A 24,624-nucleotide genomic window follows, 5' to 3' on the forward strand; every position below is an offset into this window, starting at 1 on the left:
GGCCAAATCAATTGCTGAAAGAAATCTGTTTGATTCCAGCAAGGATTGGTGATTTCCCTATGGAGTGTCTTGCACCTGAATATAAAGCAGACATCTATTCATTTATCTTGCTGTTATAGTCTGTTTTGCAACCCTTCTCTCACTTTCCAAGAACTGGAACAAAACTCTATAGAAAAATGAGATTTAAAATAATGTTGGTTCATTTGTGAGCTGTTATAAGGTTTTGGATTAATTGTGATATTTTGGTGATAACAAGCCTTGGTGATTTAAAAAGCCTTGGTGTTTTAACTCTTCCTGATCCCAGAGATAGTGGGGAAATGCTGTGGAAAACTGGTAATGTAATTCTAATGGATTTCTGTTTCGTCCATATTGAGGCATGAGAGTTTTAGAGAATTTGCCAGGCACTATATATATTTCTGTATTACTCAAAATTCTACATTCACTCACTCATTCGTGTGTTTATTATTTACATTTATCAGCATCTAAAATATAAATTATTGAGGTGTTATACAAAGACAATACTATAATACAAAAATGTAAAACACAATAAAGCCAATATGATAAAAATGCCAAGTCAGTATGAGACAAAGCCAAAGATAAAAAGACAACATAAAAATATCCTGATAAAATACAATAAAATGGAGAAATAAAACCAGCCAATCTAATATATTGATTCATGCCAACAAAAATATTTGTAAATTTCTTATTAATTGTTTATGTATGTTAATAAAATTTGCTTAAAATAGGCAATGAAGCATTACAACAATTCTACCCCAAAACACATTAAAATCTCCTATTTTATAAACAGTGATGACATAGATATTTGGAATGTTTCTTTTCTCTTTCTCTCTTGCAGAAAGTACTGAATTATTCTAATTGCTATGCATGATGTCTTTGATGGCAACATGATGTCTGGGCTGGAGGAATGGATAGGAAAAATGAATGTCACTGCCATAATGAAATTAGTCTTCTCTGGATATTTAAACAATAAAACATATGTTAATGCTATTTTACATTTCTGTTCTTGTAGGTATTGCAGCTCCTGATGGTGGTAAATAAACTAAATACAAGTTTTAAATAACTTTCAGTATAGGAATGCCTGAAAACAGTTGTTACTTGGGGAATAGCAAAGAACTCTGTCTTTAACAGTTGGTTATAAAGGTTGCAGCCTTTCTGTAATCCAGGTACTTGAGGTACCTTCTCCCATCCCCACCCCAACTTGAGTCCATAAGAAAATTTTTTGGCATTAAGATAACCAGACAATGGGTGATCCAAAAGCTGAAAACATAATTTGCACAGCATGTAATATAGGTCTCAGCATGTAAAAATAATGCCTTCTCTCCTAAGAAGGCTCAGAATGATGCCTTGATAGAAGTCAAAAGTCTTATAACGCTATTGGAAAAATAAGCCAGGTGAATGAAAATTATTGTGTACTAGGAAAGCTGTAATGAAAACTGTCACTTCTGTCAACCAATTCTGTATATGGTCTACAGTATAGAGGATTACAAGGATATTGAACATCATGTAACAGCCATCTCCTAGGGGGAGGTGACCATTTTCATGGTGAATGTCCATGTAAACAGCTTTAAGATTGTTATGGTTTGAACTATGGCTGCTAGATTTGGTTAGTGAAATGTATGTAATAAAATGAATTTGAAAGGAGCACATAATGAGAAATATTAGAAATGGATTTAATATGTATGGTGTGCATATTTATACCTATAAGCATATTGTGTGGGTGTGTGTGGATGGGCCTGTTTTGAAAAATGATTCAGAAGAGATACTACAGAATGTATGCAAACATAGTATTTCCTTAAAGCAGCCTTGTCTTTTTGTCAGGTTTATGAACAAGCCTCAAAAAAGTTGTGGTTGCTCTAATGAGTCAACACATTTCTAAATCATTTTTGAAGGATGTGCAGGCTCTCTCTCAGTACCAGCCTTCCCCAATCTGTCACTTTCCAAATTTGTTCAGAGTTGCAATCACATTAGATCTGAAGAGTTTCTAATTAAGGAAACTATGCCTTGAGAAATATAACTATAATGTATTATGAATCCCTGTGTATTTGAATGAAGAAATAAGGACTCAGATTGAGAATCTCAGGGTTTCATAAACCCAGGTAGTATCATATAGCAACAGTTGAGAAACCTTTTGATGTGTTTGGAGAGGTTAGAATCACAGTGTTGTTGTTGTTTATTCGTTTAGTCGCTTCCGACTCTTCGTGACTTCATGGACCAGCCCACGCCAGAGCTTCCTGTCGGTCGTCAACACCCCCAGCTCCCCCAGGGACGAGTCCGTCACCTCTAGAATATCATCCATCCATCTTGCCCTTGGTCGGCCCCTCTTCCTTTTGCCTTCCACTCTCCCTAGCATCAGCATCTTCTCCAGGGTGTCCTGTCTTCTCATTATGTGGCCAAAGTATTTCAGTTTGGCCTTTAATATCATTCCCTCAAGTGAGCAGTCTGGCTTGATTTCCTGGAGGATGGACTGGTTTGATCTTCTTGCAGTCCAAGGCACTCTCAGAATTTTCCTCCAACACCACAGTTCAAAAGCATCGATCTTCCTTCGCTCAGCCTTCCTTATGGTCCAGCTCTCGCAGCCATATGTTACTACAGGGAACACCATTGCTTTAACTATGCGGGCCTTTGTTGTCAGTGTGATGTCTCTGCTCTTAACTATTTTATCGAGATTTGTCATTGCTCTTCTCCCAAGGATTAAGCATCTTCTGATTTCCTGACTGCAGTCAGCATCTGCAGTAATCTTTGCACCTAGGAATACAAAGTCTTTCACTGCTTCTACATTTTCTCCCTCTATTTGCCAGTTATCAATCAAGCTGGTTGCCATAATCTTGGTTTTTTTGAGGTTTAGCTGCAAACCAGCTTTTGCACTTTCTTCTTTCACCTTCATCATAAGGCTCCTCAGTTCCTCTTCACTTTCAGCCATCAAAGTGGTATCATCTGCATATCTGAGATTGTTAATGTTTCTTCCAGAGATTTTAACTCCAGCCTTGGAGAATCACAGTAGGTTAGATAATTATGCAGATTAGGCAGGGTTGTATCATGAACATGAGCAGGCCAATATATTCTGCATTTTTTCCTGGTTTTTGGGATGGAAGGGAGGTTGAGAATTTCCTTTTTAATTTTTTTTAACTATGCTGAACATCATCTACTGTAGGTTTATACCAAAGCTTATGTGTGTATATGTGTGTTTCTGGCCTTAAAATGTAAGGAAAGTGCTAGCCACATTTAACAGTTGTGGTTAGAGTGGGTTCCATTGCCCCAAAATGGGGCCACATGTAGTTCTGGGGTTTCATATTATCCATTACTGCCTTGATTCCATCCCTAGTATGAATATAGTACCATATTTGGCTACTGTAAATGATTGAGTGATAACATAATAGCTTTCAAATTATAATCAGTAATTATTATGCTATATATTTAATAGCTACATGAGTCAAGAGATCTAGTGATATATTACTGGCCTGGCATTGAACACTCCACTAGCAGAAGAATGATAAAGCTTTTCCTAGATCATATGTGACCAACTCATTGTCATATGTAGCCCTTAGAAAGCGTTAATAGTCTGGCTTGTGTTTTCCAACTACAGGAAGTCCGTTGTTGCATGATCATCATTTTCATCATGGTCATTGATCACTGTGTTGATTACAAAGATGATACTCCTGCCCCCCCTCTCCCGCACCAGTTTGGAGCCTGCCTTTCTAAATTCTCTGATTCAATACCCTGTATTTGAAAAGAATGCCACTGATGTGTTTACGTTTGTAAATCAGTGGTGTTCTTTGTCAAATAAAATATTCTCTGTTATGGAGCAACATACACCTATGATTAATATATATTAAATGTATGCTTGGAATGCATATGATAGCCATATAGTCACATGCCTATACCACAATTAGCCTTATTTGAATAATAAAGTATTTCAGTATGTATTTTGTTATTTTAGGTTGCTACATTTGATGTAGTAAAGAAAAGAGAAATACTGCATTTTTTTTAATAAGTAGTTTTTTGAAAATTCAAAATTCTGCTATTCACACATCTGGATTTCTGGGCAAGAAGTATTAGGAGGCATCCTGATTGGAAAAAAAAATTGCCAACCAAGTCAGGTTTTCCTTAGCTAATTATCTGGGTAACAATGGCATTCTAGTGAAAAAGTTAACATCTAATATAATTCATCTGGGAACCTATTAGTCTTGGGAAACTGACAGACAACAACTAGTGTCTGTCCTTAATCTGAAACTGTGGGGGTCACCCTTATATATGTTGGTATCCAAAGATACGAGAATTTTATGACATACTTTGCTGACTGTAAAGTCTAGGAGTTAAAACTAACACATCTGGAACACATCTGGAACATTCTCAACCAATTGAGAAGTTTAATGTTACTTGAGACTGAGAAATTATACATGACAGTAAAACATGTAAACATTCCAGATAGCTGCATCAATCCTTCACTTTTTGTTGTAAGCTCATAATAGGATATAATTTTGAAAAATAGAACCAGGTTTGCATACTGATTTAAAATAAAGTGTGTGTGTGTAAAAAATCCCTTCTCACCCCTATGGACTTCCTCAACCTCAAGTCCTCTACCAGAGGCCTGGGAGTTTGAGGGTTCTGCACAGTATCTTAGCTGTTCCTAGCACTGCACTCTTCTGGAGAGAGAGCTCTGATGTGGTTCCTGGGATCTGTTGGAGCCACTCTCCCAGCTTAGGAGTGCTCCTACCACCACTGGGACCACTTTGGCCTTCACTTTCCATATCCTCTCTAGTTCCTCTTTCAGGCCCTGGTACTTCTCCAGCTTCTCATACTCCTTTTTCCTGAGGTTGCTGTCACTTGGCACTGCTACGTCCATCACTGCTGCTGTCTTTTGGTGCTTGTCTACTACCACAGTGTCTGGTTGATTGGCCAATACCTGACTATCCATCTGGATCTGGAAGTCCCACAGGATCTTAACCCTATTATTCTCTACAACTGTGGAGTCTCCCATCTGGACTTGGGAGGGTCTAGCCCATACACTGTGCAGATGTTCCTGTTACACAATGCTAGCTACTTGGTTGTGCTGTTCACCTGCCTGCATCTTACACTGTGTCACTATGTGTTGGACTGTCTCTGGGGCTTCTCTGCACAGTCTGTACCTTGGGTCCTGTCTAGTGTGGTAGATCCCTGCTTCTATGGATTTGGTTCTTGGGACCTGTTCTTGGCTGCTATGATCAGTGCCTCAGTGCTGCCTTTAGTCCAGCCCTTTCCAACCACTGGTAGGATTTCTTGATGTCAGCCACCTCAGCTATCTGTCAGTGGTACATCCCATGCAGGGTCTTATCTTGCCATGGCATTTCCTCTGCTTGATCTTCCTCCCATCTCTGCTGCTGTCTCAGGTCTCAGCAGCCCATCTTTGAGTGCCATTTTACTGATGTACGCCTGGATGCTCCAGGTTTTGTCCCAGTGGGATTGCCTGTGAATTATACATTCTATTTCTACACAGATGAACTGACTGGTGTTCTCAGAACCTGCATATTTTATAAAATAATTGTATCATCTGGGGTCATGTTCATTTTCACCATCATGGTTTCTTATCTAACCATTATAATATGTATGCTGTTAGCATTTCTGTTTGGATAATCACATTTAATTTGATCCAATAGGCAGGCTTATGTCATCAAAGTCCCATACATCATACATTTTTCTTCATGCATTGTTATTCAGGTCATATATCTGGGGCATAAAGTACAGGTGTATCAGCAATGTATAGCTGTGGTGGATTTCGGCAGTGCTGCTGGTTCTCAGGAAGGAGGGGGGACATTCCAGGAAGGTGGAGGAGATAGGAGGAGGTACAGTTCGGGAGGCAATGGTGGAAAAATGAAGAGGTTCAGGATAACTCTGTCCTAGAGCTCTCCCAAATTATTTCCCCTTAGGTTAGGTAGAGTAGCTTTAGCCTGGCAAGATTCTGTCTGTATGGTGTGAGCAAATAAAGAACTGAAGTTTGAATGGACTGATTCTTTGTTGTTCTTGGGCTGGGCCTGACGATAGCTTTTGGAACTTCAGGTTGCCTATTACACTGATTACCTATTAGCCATTGTTAGATTTAGGTCTCATAAATCTGCTTATTAATTTTAATCATTTGCTAAAGGTAATTTTAGTTTAGATGGAGTTTTTAATTACCATGCTGTTTTTAAGGCTTATGGTGTATGATGTGTTTGGCTGTAAGAAAAATTCCCCAATCCATTTTAGAGCAATATTGTTACATAAGGCAAATATCAAAAATATGGAAGCTTTTAAGATATTCCAATCTTTTTCATCAGGCAAGAGGTCAAAAGAAGCAGGTTTAGGGAGTTGGATAGGAAAAGGAAAAATGTAGATAAGTCATCTGCATGGTTAAAAGTGAAATCTGGGAGGAAACGTGGAAATTTATTTATTTATTTATTTATTTATCAGATTTGTCACCGCCCATCTCCTCCCACGGGAGGGACTCTGGGTGGTTTACAATAAGGTAGTCAGTTAAAACAATAAGCATAAAATATAAAAACAATATATAAAAATATAATTACCATTAATAAATAAATATAAAAATGAGAATAAAATCCAAGTGGCAGGAGGATCTAATTCAGTTAATGCGTGTGAGGAGCACTCTAAGGTGCCAGCCATCCCCATGTGGAGCTACTCCCCTCTCCACCCCAGGCAAGTTGGCAGAGCCAAGTCTTCAGGTTCCTCCGGAAGGTCAGGAGCGATGGAGCTAACCTCACCTCTGGGGGCAGTGTATTACTGCAGAGGCGGGAGCTTCTTCAGAGAAGGCCCGCTTCCTGGACCCCGCCAGACGGAATTCTTTTACTGACGTGGTCCGCAACATGCCCTCTCTGCATGATCCGGTGGGATGGGTTGATATAAAAGGGAAGAGGAGGTCCCTCAGGTAACCTGGGCCCATGCCATGTAGGGCTTTAAAGGTGATAACCAACACCTTGAATTGGACCTGGAAGCAAACCGGTACCCAATGCAGTTTGCGTAATAGGAGAGTTATATTATATAGGAGAGGGGCACCAAAGATAACCCGTGCAGCTGCATTCTGAACCAGCTGTAGCTTCTGGATACTCTTCAAGGGTAGCCCTATGTAGAGTGCATTGCAATAGTCTATGTGGGAAATAAAAAGGGCATGAGTAACTGTTTGAAGGGCCTCCTGATCCAGGAAAGGGCATAACTGGTGCTGAACATGAAGCTGCGCAAAGGTCTTCCTGGCCACGGCTGCCACCTGCTCTTCGAGTAGCAGCTGTGAGTCCAGGAGGACCCCCAGATTATGCACCAGGTCTGTCTGGGCAGTGCAACCCTATCCAGAACCAAAGATGACAAAGTCCTGGATACGGAAGAGCCATTAACCAACAGCCACTCTGCCTTGCCAGGGTTCAGCTGAAGCCTGTTGTTCCCCATCCAGACCCCCAGGCACCGAGAGAGGGCAGCCACAGCCTCACTTACCTCACATGGAGTGGAGATGTGCAGTTGAGTATCATCAACATATTGATGATACCTCATCCCGTGGTGACAGATGATCTCACCCAGCAGTTTCATGTAGATGTTGAAAAGGAGAGGAGAGAGTACTGAACCCTGTGGCACCCCACAACGGAAGGGTCGAGGGTCGGATCTCTTGCTCCCTATCACCACCAATTGGGACCGGCGCTGGAGAAAGGAGGTGAACCAGTGCAGAACCACGCCACCCACTCCCATATTCAAATTAGGATCTACCTAGTGCTATAATATTTAGGCTGTATCCAGGATATTTTCATTTTCATAGTTTTTGGCTTTTAAACTTAGTTGCTTGCTGAATTAGCCTTTAATTTGAGGAATGCTTCCTCACTGCTTACTGTTGTGGTCCTAATTAATGCATGTTTTTAAAATAATTATATTTTATAAATAAATAATTTATAAATAAATAAATAAATAAAATAATTATTTTTAAAATAATGTGTTTTTAAAATAATTATGATTTTGTATTTATTAAAATCCCTGAACATACATTCTAGTGAAAAGATGGGAATCTAAGCTTTTAATAAATGCCTAATCCTCCAGCTGCCTGTGGGTTGAATCAAGAAATGTGAGAGCTGGCGAGAAAAGGCTGGATTGAAGATTGATTATTTGTCTAGTGAGATACTCAACAATAAGTCAGCCCACTGTGGTGTCATCTCACACCACTCTGATGATACAGCAATAAAAAATTGCACAGAGCTTCGGCCTCATAGTGATGGTATTGGCATTGTTCTTTCCACTACACCATCAATACAGATTGAAATGCTAGTGTGGTTCTTCAAGTATAATGACCTTTTTCCTATATAGTTTTTGCATTCTTATTACCAGATTGGCATATGATGAAAACACTGGGAATTAAGAACACCTAATTAATGTAAAATAATAATACACCTGTTAGAATAGTAAATACAGTTGTATTTATTTATTTATGTATGTAAAAGTTCCATTCCCAGCATTTCCTTCTTGGCAAGCTAGACTGGAACCAATTAAACTGGCACTCAAGAATCTACCTTCTGATCAGATAGTTTTATTATAGAACATAATAAGAATTTTTGCAACTGCAATACATGAAATGCCAGTCTTATTTGAGTCTTATATGATCCTTAGGCCAAAGATATTGTGAACTCAGATCTCTACCTGACTCAAGTAATACAGCTGTGGCTTTCTGAAAGTTCATCCTTTACCATTCTGAGAATTTCAGATACGAGGACATGATATTAGGGGGCGGGGGTAATATCTGTGAAGGGATGGTAAACTGGACTGTGCCATTTCAGACTTCGATTTGAGCTAGCAAGGTAGGATATTCTTGGCTTTTTAACACAGATGAGCATTCAAGTCCTGTAATATAAAGTTACTCAGTCAAGACACTGATTTACTACTTCCATCTGCTGCTTTTGTTTTGATTCCAGCCTATGTGTAAAAGAAGCATAACTCCTCCTTAGATATGCTGGAGTTAAAGTGGCATTTTTGCCATTATCCCATCACCATCCAAGGGCACCCTCAAGGTGTCCAAGATCTCTTAGGCTTTGTCACCAATTGTCTTGGAGGGAAATCAGATGATCAGCAGTGACTGGGAACAGAGGCTAGAAACAGGAGAAGGATCAGAAATGGAGACAGGAAATGTCATGCCGGTATAGTTCTGCCAACTCAAAAATGGATGGATAGCAATTTAACCCAACAATGGGGAAAGGTCCATAGCCTCACTCCGTGTTAGTCTCTCTTTGCTCCAGTGTGCACAGGGATGGAACTAGTTGCTCTCTGTCGTGCAGGAACGTTGTGGCCAAAACCAGGTCCACCTAAAGCAACAACATCACTTTGAAGATTCAACATAAATGCATTTAGCATGCAAATAATTACAAATAATTACCCATTGACAATTTGCTGAGCAGCCTTGAGCAGAAGCAGATTCACAGCTTATATACCTTTGGCCTGCTGTATTACAAAGACAAGGCAAAGGAAAAGGCAGACACAAAGTAAATTACAGCATGACATTGGAATGTTTTAGATCTGGTTGACCTTATTATTCTTTATCCCTTCCTATCAGGTCAGCATGCTAGCTATACTATCTTTGCGATATGGTCAGTGAATATAAACAATTTGGTTTACTGGGCCACTGATCTGTCTGATTCCTCCCCCTGTTGCCACTTGGGGTAAATTCAGCTCGCTGTGAATATTTTCTTACTAGGGCACTTTAAACAGTTCACATTTATGGGGTGGGTGGGACATCCCCTAGGTTTGGTAGTGAACGCAGCTCACATGTGTGGAGGGGTACCTTTTCAAATCTTCCAGAAGCTAAAAACAGAACTGATTGCTTCTGTTCCCTCAGTCACTTCGTTAACCATGCTCATTTTCCATAACTGGTCATATCATGTCCCTGTTTGCAAACCTGATTTGTGATGGCCCAAAACACATTTTCTGCTATTAGAGGTACTTCTAGCAATTCAGAGTACCACTAAAAGAAAATACTATACCTTCACAGTACTGAAATGGAGGATGCAGTTGAAACAAAATAACATTGAGTTGATGAGTTGGTAAGATGCACTGGCATTTACAAATGGTCTACAACTAATGTGATACATGCCTTAATTTTGAGGAATTCTCCCTTTTGTTTTCCTATACTTTTTCCAGGAGTGACATACAAAGCAACAAATCAGAAGGAATCTGGTAGCACCTTTTCCAACTAACGTATTTTATTGAAAGGCATAAGCTTTTGTGAACTGCATTTAACTTCCTTAGATGCATAGGGTGGCTAGACTCCTGTAGGATTTAATTTGTGGTGAGGTGATGGGGGGAAAGAAGGGAAGATATGGTAGGTTGGTTATGCAGATACAAGTTACATGTGAGACAGATTTCCAGTACTTCATCAATTAACGATTGTAATGTGTTAAAAACTCATTGTCTTTGTGGAGACCTTCTGAAATTGCCCAAAAGCTTTTGATGTATGTGAGTTTAGTGACCTCTCACTCAAAAGTGGATTTAAAGTCCTGTTTTTCCAAAACAGTCACTTTGAGGTTTGCCATAGAATGGCCTGGGAGGTTGAAATGTTCTGATACTACTTATTCTTCTTTTGAGTTCTGATGTCAAATTTGTGTCCATTAATTCTTTTGCACAAAGTTTGCCCCATTTAACCTACTTAGAATCCAGAGGGGCATTGCTGGCAGACGATGGCATATATCATATTAGAGGAAGATGATGTACAGCCACCTCTGATCTTGGGTGTGTACTAGAGGGCTGTGATTGTGTTGTTAGTGCAGATGTGGGGGCAAAGTAGACATGTGGGTTTATTACAGGGTTTGGTTCCCATATTAGCAATTATGGGCCCAGCACCCATGCTTCAGAAAGTGCAGACCCTGCGTGGTAAGCCCATACTTGCATACAGGCAACTGCCCAACCTGAAGCAGATTCTCACAAGCAAAAACAGGACAATGATGCCTCTGCATAACCAACCTGTCTTCCCCTCCCTTCTCCCTGCCTCACCCAATTTAAATCCTACATCAGTCTAGCCACTCTTTACAAACGATGAAGTGAGCTGCAGCTCATGACGGCTTATATTTTTTTTAATAATATGTGTTAGTTGGAAAAGGTGCCACCAGACTGCCAGACTCCTTCTGATTTTTTGCCACCATACACTAACTCGATTTTCCTCCTACAGTGTTTACAAAGCAATAAAACTTGAACATAAAAAATCCTAAAACAAAATGTTTCACAAATACCGTATTGTTAAATGAATGTAGTCCACAAACAGTGCAAAAGGTATTTTGGAAACTATGCTTATGAAAGAAAGAAGTATTATATTTCTTATCCTGTTACCAGCCCAGGGAAGGGAGGGGAGGGAAAAAAAATAACAATATTCCACTGAGATGCAGAGTGAGATTTTACTGACAAAGCTGTGCCCTTAATGGAATTGGTTAGAATATAACTTTTTTTCTAAGGGTTTTCTAAGACTGTTATCTCCTCAGGTACTACTCCTTAGCAGTACTTTAGGCTTTGAATCCTTTGAGAACTTCGAAAATGTCTCCCCATCAAACAACCCTTTCTTTGTTCGTTGTTTTTATGGCTATGCTGTAGGTGATCTTCTTAGGAACAAGTTATCTTTACCTTCATTGATTTTAGCTTTGACACACAAAAAATGAGGATAGAGAGCAATAATGCCTCAGGGAAGCAGCCTTGTCAGAACTGGGATGTTCAGAAGAGAAAAACATGGAAAATATGGGGTTAGGAAGTTGCTACAGGAGGAAAAAAATAGAGATTAGGGCTGATTCAGACTGAGGGGAAGCTTAAGACAAGTCAAAGAAGCCTCAAAGAATGATTGAAGCAAGAATATAATTCCAATAGGATAATTATGGTAGTTGAGTTTTCCTTGAATGTATTTCAACTCTTATGTCATTCTGGATGTTGTCCTTTGTTTCTGAATAGAGCCATGATGTCATGAGTACTGATGGTGAGCAGGAGGGGGCCCCTATCCAGGGGGGAAAACACATGTGTAGTTTAGAGACTTGGAGCTGTCATTCAAAGAAACCCAGAACAGACCCGCCTTGACTTTGGGGGTTTATCTGTCTGGGTTTTCCCACACTTCTTCGGCTTGGTAGGATTTTCTGTCTACAATAGCAGTAATAAAACACTAGAGACTTCTTCCTCATCTTGGCGTGGTCCTTGCTTAGTCAGGACACATGGTGGCTCAGACCATGCCAATCTAGAGCAGCATTCTTGGTTACACCTTAGCCAAACAAATGCTTATTGGGAATTCTACAAGCAAGACATTTTGTTACCCAGCAACTGGTACTGACACACACATTGCCTCTTACGTTAAAGATGAAGTATAACCATTATAGCTATTAGCTGTTTTTAGCCCTATCTTCCATAAATGCATCCCCTCAGTCTAAGTTGTTGTAAATAGCAAAGCAAGCAGTATAAGAATGCTTATCATCCTGTAACTTCTTGCTTTATAATTGTAAGGGAATAGTGTCCCAATCTGGATCAGAACTACTTATCCTGAGCTCATTTTTTTTAAAGAATATCTCATAAATATGCTCATGCACAGAGTTTTTTTTCAGTGTATGTGTATTTACGAAAATGACTTGGGGAGAATTGTGTGTCATCTTGCATGGTGGTCCTGGTCTGGTTCAGGCTACCATAGATTAAGAATGATGAAGGAATAATAATAATGCAGTGGGAAGTAGGTTAGGCTGATGCATATCATTTAGTTTGTTGCTACACTGACAGTCATCAGTGTATCTACTGTATATAAACCTATTTTCATCATACCTGTTTTATGTATCCTTGAATGTGTTGATAGCAATAGAAAATGAATACTAAGCCCCATTATGAGAATATATTTCAGACCTTAAAAAGAACTTCATGTTGTGCGCCAGTTACACCCTTTCCTGGATTGAGAGGCCATCCAATCAGTCATTCATGCCCTAGTCATCTCCCATATAGACTACTGCAATGTGCTCTACATGGGGCTACCCTTGAAGAGTATCTGGAAGCTACAGCTGGTTCAGAATGCAGCTGTGTGGGCAGTCTTGGGTGCCCCAAGGATGGCGCACATAACACCTTTGCTGCAGGAGCTGCATTGGGTGCCAGTTTGCTTCCAGGTCCAATTCAAGGTGTTGGTTATCACCTTTAAAGCCCTGCATGGCATGGGTCCAGGTTACCTAAGGGACCGTCTCATCCCCATTACATCAACCTGTCCCACCCAGTCATGCAGAGAGGGCATGTTATGGACTCTGTCCATGAGACAGTGTTGATTGTTGGATCCAGGAGGTGGGCCTTCTCTGCCATGGCCCCTGCCCTTTGGAACACTCTTCCCCCAGTGGTGAGGCTAGCCCCCTCTCTCCTGGCCTTCCAGAAGAAGTTAAAGACCTGGCTGTGCCATCTCACTTGGGGCAGGAAGGGGGGTAGTCAGTCCTGGGAGTGGCTAGTGCCTTAAAGTGGTTCCCATGTATTTATGAATCTGAATCAAAACTTTTAATTGCCATCTTGAATGCTATTTTATACTTTATATTTATATTTTATGTAATATATCTTGTTTTTATTGTAGTTTAATTTTTTTTAGCTTTATTTTAAACTGCCCAGGGTCCCTCTTTTGGGGAACATGGGCAATGAAATTTGATAAATAAAATAAATAAATAACTTATAATAATAACACATTTAAACTTCTTCCGACACTATAAGCTTGTAAATTTATAGTAATGCAGAACTCCAGAATTTTAATGCAATTTCAGAAGAGTATTTTCTGAAATACAAGAGACTTTTTTTTTTTTTACATAGCTACTAGTCTTCCATAGTCCCCAAAACTCATGTTGAGATCCAACCAGTCAACTACTGGGAGAAATCCCACTAACATGGATTTATTTCTTTTAGTTTTGGAAAAATGAATGAGTGATTTTTAAAAAAAAAAATAGAAGGCAGTTCTCGGAATGCTTGGGGCAGTTTATAATTACCAAATAAATAAAATTACACTTTACATTTCAATATTTAAAACATTTTAACACTGAAGATTGGAGCAGTTATTTACATAACTTGGGAAAGACAGTATAAATACATATTCTGAACATTTTGTTTGGAAGGCAGGAGAGAATAACATAGTTCAACTAACACTAATTAATTATTTTTCACTCAAATTTCCTATGGAAAAAAATAAAATATTTTTATATTTGTTATAAATGCTGGTCTGTCCTCATATAGTTCAGTTCAGCTCAAATTGCATATGAAACAGGATGAGAATTATTAACTCAAATAATATCTAGGTAATGTTCAGCTCAGAAATAGATTGTTGTTCAAACCACATCAACTCTTGCAGACATTCAAACATTCATTATAGATATCTGCAGGAGAAAAAAAATTCTGCATGCATAATAATGTGTCCATTGGCTTCCATATTGTCCTTTACCATCACTTACATAGGGACACAACATGTAGACAGTAGTCAGACAACCCTGGGTTAAAAAACAGTTCTGAGCATTTGCAGCAGAGATAGTAGGCAAAGAGGGGTCGCTCTTCAGATCAGTGTTCAGGGCAAAGGGACAAAGGGTTTCAATATCTGAAGCATGATTCAGAGGCAACAAGTTAAAATTCTGACAGAGGTCAAGTTACCCAGATAGTCACAGCAAGGGTTTCTTTCAGGGCACAGTGCAGCCAAGGTGAGACTGTCAAAGATATAATTTCAGCATTTGAATGGCCCAGAAAGTATTTCATTTATTCCACATGCTCCTTGTGTCCACTCAAGCAGAGATGGTATGCTTAGATTGATTTCTAACCTATTTGGGAGCAGCAGTTTTTCAGAACAACAGTTCCTGGGCCATGTGGAAGCCAAAGCAAATTCAGATGCGCACATGAACAATTTCCCCGCTGAACTCATAGTGGTCTTCTATATTGGATGCATGGAGGTCATGACATTTCAAAGATATTGTCAGAGGGCAGGACTTATCAAGAGACCTAATGATGAACAAAAGACTGCTGTTCAAAATACACTGAGCTCATTATTCAATTTCTAATCATTTCCTATGCCTCTTATTGGCAACTTTGTTTCTTATGCTACTGATGACATTTTATACCATGTGAAAGATTTTCATGCCTAGGTTAGCATTAAGTAGACTTGGTGATGTTCCACTTAAATAGTTCTATAGATTATATACTGTATCTATATTGTTGAAACATACTATATCTTATGGGACCTAGGAAGCATGCCTTTTTGGTGGCTGCCCCTGTCCTCTAGAATGATATCCTCCCAATATATGACAGACCAAACTCTGCTTGCATTTAGGAAAACCTTCAGACCTGGCTGTTTCCTGAGGTGTTTGGGTCCAGTTGAATGGCATCCCCGTTGGGTTGCTATTACTATTGTGTTTGGTCACCATTTTATATTTTGTATTTCATATTTATATATTCTAAATGTTTTAATATTATGTAGGGTTGTTTTGTGTGTGTGTGGGGGGGTACAGTTTATTTTTATGTTGTATGCCACCCATAGTCACATTGTTTGAGTTGAATGGCCTTATAAATCCAGCAAATCTATCAATCAATCAGTCAATCAATCCAGGCCTCTTTGGCTTATTCTACCCAAAAATCTGGGTGATAGTGGGGGGTGGTGGTAATTTCTATCAGATATTCTGCAAGGTTGCACCCTATCAAATTACATCAAAACATGTTAGATGGATAAATAGTTTGATTTGGTATAAGGCAACCTGAGATTCCTATGAAAATTCAAGATTCAGCTGCTGCTGCTTTTCTTTTTATAAATTGGACAATTGGGTTGAAATCTAACGTTTATTTTGTTTTTGCTTTCTTCCACTTCTTACAAAAGTAATATGCTTCCCCTAGTTATCTCCCAACTGTATCAAATGAAGACAATCAGTTCAGTTATATGGATATGAGATTACAAATTTATACATGCTTTATTATTTTATTATGCTGTGTTCTTCTTAGTCAGGCTTTTGTGCCTCCTTAGTTAATACAAATTACTAAAGTAGTTACATTGGTGTACAAAGAGGGGTGTGAATATTATGCTATAATTGTAGTTGTTACTCATGATATCAGTTGGCAGCTTTGCCTTTGACCATCCTACTATTGATGGAAGGAGGCAAATTTAAGCCATCTTTAAACTCTAATTTCTCCGAAGGTCAAACCCAAATGACCCATAGAACTGCAAAAGTCTTTAGATGGTAGATTCTAAAGAAATGCTGAGACTAGAATGAAAATACTTTGAGGTAGAGAAACCACTTAAATGTCAGCAAAGACGAGGAAATGTGTTGTTGGAGGACATAGATTTATTTAAAATTTGCACTGTCTTATCTATAGCTACAAATACAGATTAAGAAATAATTATAAATAGAAATACAAATCATCATCATGTGGGGATACTTACCTATGCCCATGTCAATCTGATGTTCCACTGCTGTTTGAACAACTGATAATTCCAAAGCTTTTGTTCTTCCTTATTTATATGTTATCTGTATATATTAATTCAACTTCTTATCCACCCTACTTTGAAATATTTTGCTAGTTTTATGGGGGGAAAAGTCTTCTGGTTAATTTTATTTTTTTTAAAAAAAATCCTTGGATAACTCGAAGTCATATCCAAATCGACAGACATTAGTTGAAATGGCACGTCTGACTGATGTTTCTGGGATTTTTTTGTCACAGTTTTAAGAATATTCTAAACTGTTGTTTGTTTGTTTGTTTGTTTATTTATTGAATTTCTATCACCGCCCATCTCTCCCGAAAAGGAGAGATGGGCAGTGATATTCTCTTTTAGAGAAAATAATTTTCTTCTGTAAAGGGGTAGGCATATTTAATGGCAAAGGGAACAAATTCACGTAATTTTCTTGAGAAACTACCTGTTTTCTTTTTAATAGGAGCAGGAAGCAAATTTTGACAAACTTTTTAATAATGATGGGGACTCCAGCTTTAAGGCTGTAGGTGTGCTGCTTTTGGGTTAGTTCCAGTGTGTCTATCCATTAATGAAATGGTATTTACCAGCAGGCCAATTTATTTTTCCCTTTTAGATCCTATGTCTTCCTTAAATCTACATTGGAAGACTGGTGTGTGTAGATCAGAGAGCAGCAAATTACTAGTTGCATGAACAGAAATGTTTTTGGGTAACACTGGATGAAGCCCTGTTTTTCTGGTGGATCTAAATTTAAAATGTATTTATATTTTTCATGGTATCATTGGTGTATGCAACAACCTATATAACAATCAACACAGGTATAACAATAAAGAGAAAGACTACTTGCTTTTTTCTGATTCAGTATTCTTTTTCGTATTTTAATTGTCTTATGATTGAAGCAGAAGATAGATCTCCTCTATGATCAGTGATTTAATGTTCACCGATTATACTGAAATTTAAACAGAGGATATGCATAGAACTGGAGACTTGTGTATATCCTCTTGGTACTAGTAGATTTTTTTTTTTCATTGTTTCTCACCCTCTCCAAGTAGACGCTTTCTCTGTGGGTTGAGTATATTTTCAGAGACAGACAACTTTCTGTAAAGAGGTTTATTTGAAATTAAAATCATATGTGCTTCTTCAGTATTGATTCTTTAAGGATATTAAATATGATTCAGTCACCTGTTGCATTGTTATAAAACAGGATAGGTGTTCTTTCTTGGCCCATTAGGGAAGAGATGCCATCCATGCAGAACTAATTTTATGAATATGTACATATTCATAAGTGTATCCCGCACTAAATATTGTTCAAGTGAAAATTTTGGTTTTATAAATAATATGTTTAGCTAATTAATTTAACCATCATCTTATTTGATCTAGTGGGGATAGAGTTCTTCTTCTCTCAAAATACTGTGGAAATAAAAGTGTGGGTTTTGTTGCTTTATTTATTTATGACTTTCAAAATGTTTTTCCTCATTCCTTTTCAGTATTATTTAATTCGAATGAATAATGTACCCAATTTGAAAGGTAGCAGAAGACACCAGAAGAATGAATTTCAAAATGGCACATATTTTGTAGGAAAAAAAATTGCATGTCTGAGACAATTTACATAGGTTGTGGTTTTTTGAAACTGTTGTTGCATTCTCCCCAAGTGTAAAGCCATGTCTGTGATTTCTCACTATATCAATCATTTATAACCATTTAGATAATAATGTTCTGACATGCCTCTCTACTGTCTTATTTTATGCCATTGGCCCAATTCCTTGTAATGCTGTACCTTTTGGTGTTTGGGAACAGTAAATGCACTCTGTAATATCTATTATGGCATGGTCAAAGGATAATTTATTGTCAAATAGAAAAAATAGGTCAACACTAATGTCACTTGATGATCAACCCCCCTCCCCCCCAAGTTTAATAAAACATCTCACCAGCATGCATCCTGCACAGCAGTTGATATTTTATTACAACTGCAGTACCTGGGCTGTAGCAGTGGTGTAATTACTGAGCTGTCAGAGTGATAAGTGGGATTAATGGCAGACTGATGCACTTTAGTCTGCAGAGTGCTCTGAGAATTGGAAGAGGGTGTTGTTATAAGAGTCTGTCTATACTGGCATATTCGCAGTGCTTCCAGCCCCCTCCCTCCCTCCCTCCCTAGCCAATGTCACAAATTCAAGTTTGCATTGCCCTGCCTCATTAACATTTGGCATTTTCAACAGCTGTTATTTGTGAGCCAGCTCCATAATAATAATAAAAAAAAGTATGGAGATATATAGTGTTTGGTGAAAGATGCATAATGACACCATTATACACGTGCCATAGTGCTAAAATGGCTTCCTGGTCAATCGTTATTTGATCTCATTTTATTTTACTTTTACTGGTTGAATCTAACAGGCATTTGCTTTGAATGGTGATTTGTCTGGTAATGTCTTCCAAGCTGTCTGCTTTGAAATAGTTGTAGTTTATTCATCTCCTCCTTTGTTAGAGGAGCAAAGGAAGTTTACACATTGTTTTCTCATAAATTTGATCTTTAAAGTTGAACTTACCTATATTTTAATCAAACTCTCATATTTAACCATATTCTCCTTTTGAGTATTGCGGTACCTCTAGGTTTTCTCAGTTCTGTTTTGAATATCTTTTTAACATTACTCTTTCTCCAGTAAAGATTACAGTAGAGATTAAATATTCTTCTGGAATGTAAGTTTACTACCTTATATTCACCACTGACTTATTTGATAATCATACAAATGCTCTGCCTGTAGGAGATTGCAGAGTTACTACCACTTAAGTATGATGTCTTAAGTGTGTGGTATCAATATGAGATGATACATTATAAAATAATATGCTATTTCTTAGGTTTTAGAAAATGCACGTCAAGTATCCAGAGCAAAGATACATTAACTCTGGAATTCTTGGAGCAAGTAAAATAGAGCAGTTCTATAGTTCCCATTTTCCAGATCAGTGGCTAAAGTTTGGTAGAAAAGGATACTGATTTGCCTCATGTATTTGTGTCTGACTCTAATGCTCTGCCACTTTGCAAGCGGAAAAAAAGATTAAAAAACAACAACAAAGGATGCTTAGCTAAGAGTGAGATTTATTAAGAGCAAGGAATCTTATGAGTTTTGATTAAGTTCATAGGATGGGAATAAGTTTGCATTGTTCCATAACCTTTTGAAGATTTATCATTTCTGATTGTTCAAGACAGTCTAAGAGAACTTGCTCATGTCAGTATCATCTTTACATCTAGGCTTTATATTGTTTCAGATATACCTTTTGGGTATGGAACAGACTGGGGCAAATGAAAATGATGCGTCTATCGCAAGCCAGGATACTAGTATCATGTTTTGGGATTTTTCTGTAAGATTTGAAGATGCCTGTTGCCCATCTCTAGCCTTTAGCTTTTTGTGTCCATGTGTTCCTTGTTTTTAACTGCTGTTAATCTAGTATGACCTCCTTTAATTGTAAGATTTAACATTATTATGCATTAGCCAAACATATCAGGATCATAAACCATAGCTTGAAGTTGGTTTATTTAAACAAGCTATAATTTGGACATGGTAGTAAACCAGCCACTTTAGAAGAGGAACACGGTAAGTACAGAGCTTGTTCAAATGGCAGTACAACATGGATTAGTCTTACATCCAGACACAAAGTGTATGTGTATACTTTGTATATTAGTATATCAATAAGTATATTGATTTTTGTTGCTCTTTACCAGTTTTTCAAACTATTGTCAGGCACTATGCTAATATGTGTGAAAGTTTCACTTGGAAATGTCCAGAATAGAATTAATAATTCTGAAATCAGTATATAAGTTTTGGCTATGTGGTTCTCTATGTTAATACTGGATTTGCTCCGTCTTACTCTGTTGGCATTTTACTTAGGGTTTTATTGTGCTTTTATTCTTTTGATGGAATCTGCCCAAAGAATGTTTAATATTAGATGATAAAAAAATACAAAAATGAAAGAATCCTTAGGACTCTGGAAGTTGGGTAGGGAATGCAGTAACTTAAAATCTACTGGCTCAGTGAATGCTACATGTCGCTTTTGCCTGTTTGAAATAAAGACTTCAAAGAAGAATGTCATCACATAATACAAATTACAACAATACATGCACTGGGGAATTATATTTTATGGGTGGCTTGCTTTTCACTTTCAAGAGTTGAGTGATCTGGGACCAGCTGCCTTGGTTTACCTGTCTGTGACATGGGGATAATGGCACTACCCATGGGAACCTTTTTGAGTTGCTGCCTGAACAGTAGAGTATTATTAATTTTTAGATTGATTAGCTTCTGTCAGGTACATGGAAAAAATTGTATGTTGTTGGCAGTGCTTTGTGCTCTAAGTCACTCTAACTCATTTACTTTCTTCCCCAGGTGCTTAAAGTGTGCAGATGCCCCCTGTCAGAAGAGCTGCCCAACTAATCTAGACATCAAGTCATTTATCACAAGCATTTCAAACAAGGTAAAAAAGCAGAGGGAGAAGGAAGGAAGGAAGGAAGGAAGGAAGGAAGGAAGGAAGGAAGGAAGGAAGGGCAAAGGCTGCAGTTGCTGCAATTATTTTGTATGATTGAATTACAGCACTTACCTTTGTGTGTAGTTTAATGAAATAAAGTTTAGAGCAGCTATTACAAAATTTAGCAGACTTTTTGTTGGATTTCTGATTACCTTTACTTCAAGAGTTTAAAGTGGCATGTATTGTATTCCTTTTTTCCATTGTTATTCTCTGTGTTATTCACATAGAAACCTATGTGCTAGGCTGGGCTCAGAGATAATGCCTGACTTATAGTTATATTGGTAGACTTCCACAGATGAGTGTAGACAAGAACTGTGTCACCACAGCCCTACTTCAGCATCTAAATCATTACACAGTACGTACTGGAATTCACCTGGCACTATGGAAATCTATGGGTGGGCAAGAGCAGCAGATGACAAAATATTAATGACAACATCATTATGTGAATCTTTTGACTTAAATACTTTCATCAGAAGTTGGGATGCAAGTGTATAATGGCAGCATTTGCATGATGACATTACTGTATGCATGACATCATGTTGGTGCCATCACAGTTTGAGTGGATCCAAAGGTTAATTTCTTTTGACAGAGCAAAGCATTCTCCAATCTTTGGATTTACTCTCTATCCTTAGTGAGTAGATGGGGAAAGATAATACTGTAAATAAGACTAAAGCTTGGATCTTGGTAGGATCATGAGGAGAAGATGTCATCTGTGCAGCCGGTGCTATGGTCCTGTTCTAAATTAGGTCTTTCCATGGTTGTTTTTAGAACATAGAATGGTAACTGAGGATTCAGTCACAGATCTTTCAGACCTGGAAAATCATTTGTGCCTTAAAGATCGTATATTCAAGAATATTATACCAAATCAGTTCCTCCTACTTTGGGAGGTTGAAAATGTTATTTATTTCTAAAAATATGAAATTTTAAAATCTCAGTCAACTGAGGGAAGGGTGGGGACCGAGGGTATATACTGTATCTCTATGATTTATATAATACAAGAGAGTTGTATATGCAAGGAATTCTGTTGTGGATTTACAGAGACTCAATTTTAAGACTGCAGAATACATCAGACTATATAATGTATTGCCTTTACATTGGAAATGAAGAAAGTGCCTTAAATTTTAATATTGGTCTATGGGTAAAGTTTTAAGAATTTTAAACTGCTTGAAACCAAAATCCTCGTTTTCTCTCCTGGTATATAGTGCATTTTAACCCTGGAACTTAATGCATCTGGTGCAGTGGGATGTGACCCACCCAAGCTTTTGCTGAAATAAGGCTGTTAGTCTTACAGAGGCACAAGATTTTCTGTTGCTATTACACTGTATAATAATATATACTGTATAATGTATAATGTCGTGAAAGCATTAACTAACAGCCTTGTTCCCACACACATTAAGGTTCCTATGTGAGTAGCAGACTTCAGAGCTTGGACCAGTGTATTGAGATTAGAGAAAAGCAGTGTCATGGATAGGTCAGGAGGTATGATTGTGCTTCCCCTGTATGCATTAGCTATCCATGTGCTAAGACATATCTGTGGCTTTTAAAAACAAACATATATGTGGGGGAAGAGTGAGGGATGAGAAAGTACAATGCTCAGATTCCTACTGCATGTTAGTTGCTTTAACATTTCTTCCTAAACAGGGTCCCCCACTAAATAAGAGGGAGTAGAACTCTCAGGTATTCATTTAAGCAGCTTTCATTATAACAGGCTTTTTTTTTTTGCCAGAATATAGCAAATGCATTCTTTTGTCAGGTATTTAAGAGCTTTATTGTATGGAGTGTGTTTTGCTGGAAAACTACTGTAGCAATCATAAAAGGTCAGGGATTCTTGTTCTCTAAAGCCTGAGGCGTTTCAGATATTTGCAGGGCTTGCACAATGTAGTCTCTTCTATACCACATTTCCTGTAGATTTCAACTTGGCAAGAAAGGGGAGAATACTTTTCTAAATGGAGAAGGTAATTGAATTGCCAGGCTCAGTGATTCATGCCTTGAAACTCTTTGAGAAAAAGATGCCACTCTGTTGTAAATTAGTGCAATTCTGTAGAGTCCAGGCCAAAACTTACTTTCATTCCTTTTCATAAGAGAATCATCTTTTAAAACATCTGTTCCCTAAAGGGTGAAGACTCCATTGGTGTGTCTTTCTAGGGGGGTCTGCATAGTCAAGTTCACACGGGTGAACTGTCTCTCAACAGATGAAACCTACCTTTAGATGCCTCATCCTGTGCATAGTGCTTTGGGGCAGTGGGCAGGCAACAGAGAGAAGAAAGACAACAGAGTTTGCCCCAATACAGTTAATTTACTACTAAAGATCAGATGTGTATAAAAGATTTTTCTGAGAAGCTTAAAGGTATCATAATTTATTCATGCTTTCACCAGACAGATCCTGTTAAAAAGCAAATATTTACTCTGTTGTAAAAGAAGGAGAAACACATTAAAGAATGCATGCCGTTTTTTTTTGTTTTGTTTATTTCTCATTTGTATTAATAAGACTTGCCCTTAACATGCCAGAGGCCAATATCATAATATCTAAGGGTGCATCAAGCCAGATATTCAGTTGCCATTGATGTGTTTTTTTTAAAAAAGACATTGGTTCTTAAGTTGCTGAAATGAATAGGAAGCCATGTACTTCAGGGCAGGGGGATGGGGAAGGACGTTATTCCATTTTCTTTTGGCTTAATGCCAACATTCCCCAAATTTGTTACTATTTTCTCCCTTCTTTTGCCCCATTTTCATAATAGTTACCCTCATCTACCATTCAGTTGCAGGAATGCTCTGTAGTCTTGGTTTCCAACTAAATTTGAATTCTGATGTATCGGGGGGTGGGGAAAAAGGAAAGAAGAGAGGTAGAATCCAGCATAAATAAGTAGGCTTTTGTAGGTCCAGCATTTCCCCAAAATTGGTTGCAGAGAGTATATGAGGGGCTGCAGTGAGGGGAGGAAGGGAAATCTAGTTCCTACTGAGAAACAGTTCTGCCAGAAGAAAAACAATATTGGATTCCACCTGAAAAGCAGATCACATCAGAAGAAGGATCTTTTTTTGCCACTGGTACAGTAAAGTCTCCAGCTTTCCTATTTTTATATTGCTTTAATTTGCTGGATTCCTTATTTTGCAAGGTTTTTATCTATTTTGTGAATAGTGAATCTGAGTGCACAAAGAAGCCGCCATCCATGGCATTTTATTTGTATGAAATGGATTTTCCATTGGGTGGTCAATTTTGTTTCTTTTTCAGGTTGCCACAAGCCTTTATTTCCATATACATCATCCTTCCTGATTATTCTTCCACAGTTTGAAAGTAAAAAATAAAGGCTAGATGTGATTCTTTCGAAAATAATTTATAATAATATCAGTACAATTATACATGATAATTAGCCAGTGCTCTTCCTTGCCCCATTAGACCACAATGCAACCTGAAATCTTTGCAACAAACCAACTCAATATGAAATCCTAACTATGTCTTTCCAAATGTAGGGATATGAAAGAATCTTGTTACAAATTCCCAGATAGTGAATTTGACCATTCTGCTCCCTCTGGATTTTGCAGTGACATAATCATGATAATCAAAACTAACCCTAAGCTAGCATTGTGAACATAATCACAAAATTGATTTATAAAAGTGTTATAAAACAGCAGGGAGTAAAGTTACCCTGACAAAAAAGCTGTACAAAGCTTACCTTGCAGAAGGAGATAGCTTTCCTGAG

The 24,624-nt window shown here is 38.0% G+C and overlaps 1 protein-coding gene across 1 annotated transcript in view; it reads left to right on the plus strand.

Moving 5' to 3' along the window:
- The window catches only part of DPYD (dihydropyrimidine dehydrogenase), a 643,333-nt gene that overhangs the window by 131,192 nt on the left and 487,517 nt on the right, over positions 1–24,624 (plus strand). Inside the window, exon 4 of the mRNA XM_063298272.1 lies at positions 20,788–20,875. Within this exon, the coding sequence (XP_063154342.1) occupies positions 20,788–20,875 (88 nt within the window). The remainder of the gene's footprint in view (positions 1–20,787; positions 20,876–24,624) is intronic.

The sequence above is a fragment of the Candoia aspera genome, chromosome 3, assembly GCF_035149785.1.
Source record: "Candoia aspera isolate rCanAsp1 chromosome 3, rCanAsp1.hap2, whole genome shotgun sequence".
NCBI lineage: Eukaryota > Metazoa > Chordata > Lepidosauria > Squamata > Boidae > Candoia > Candoia aspera.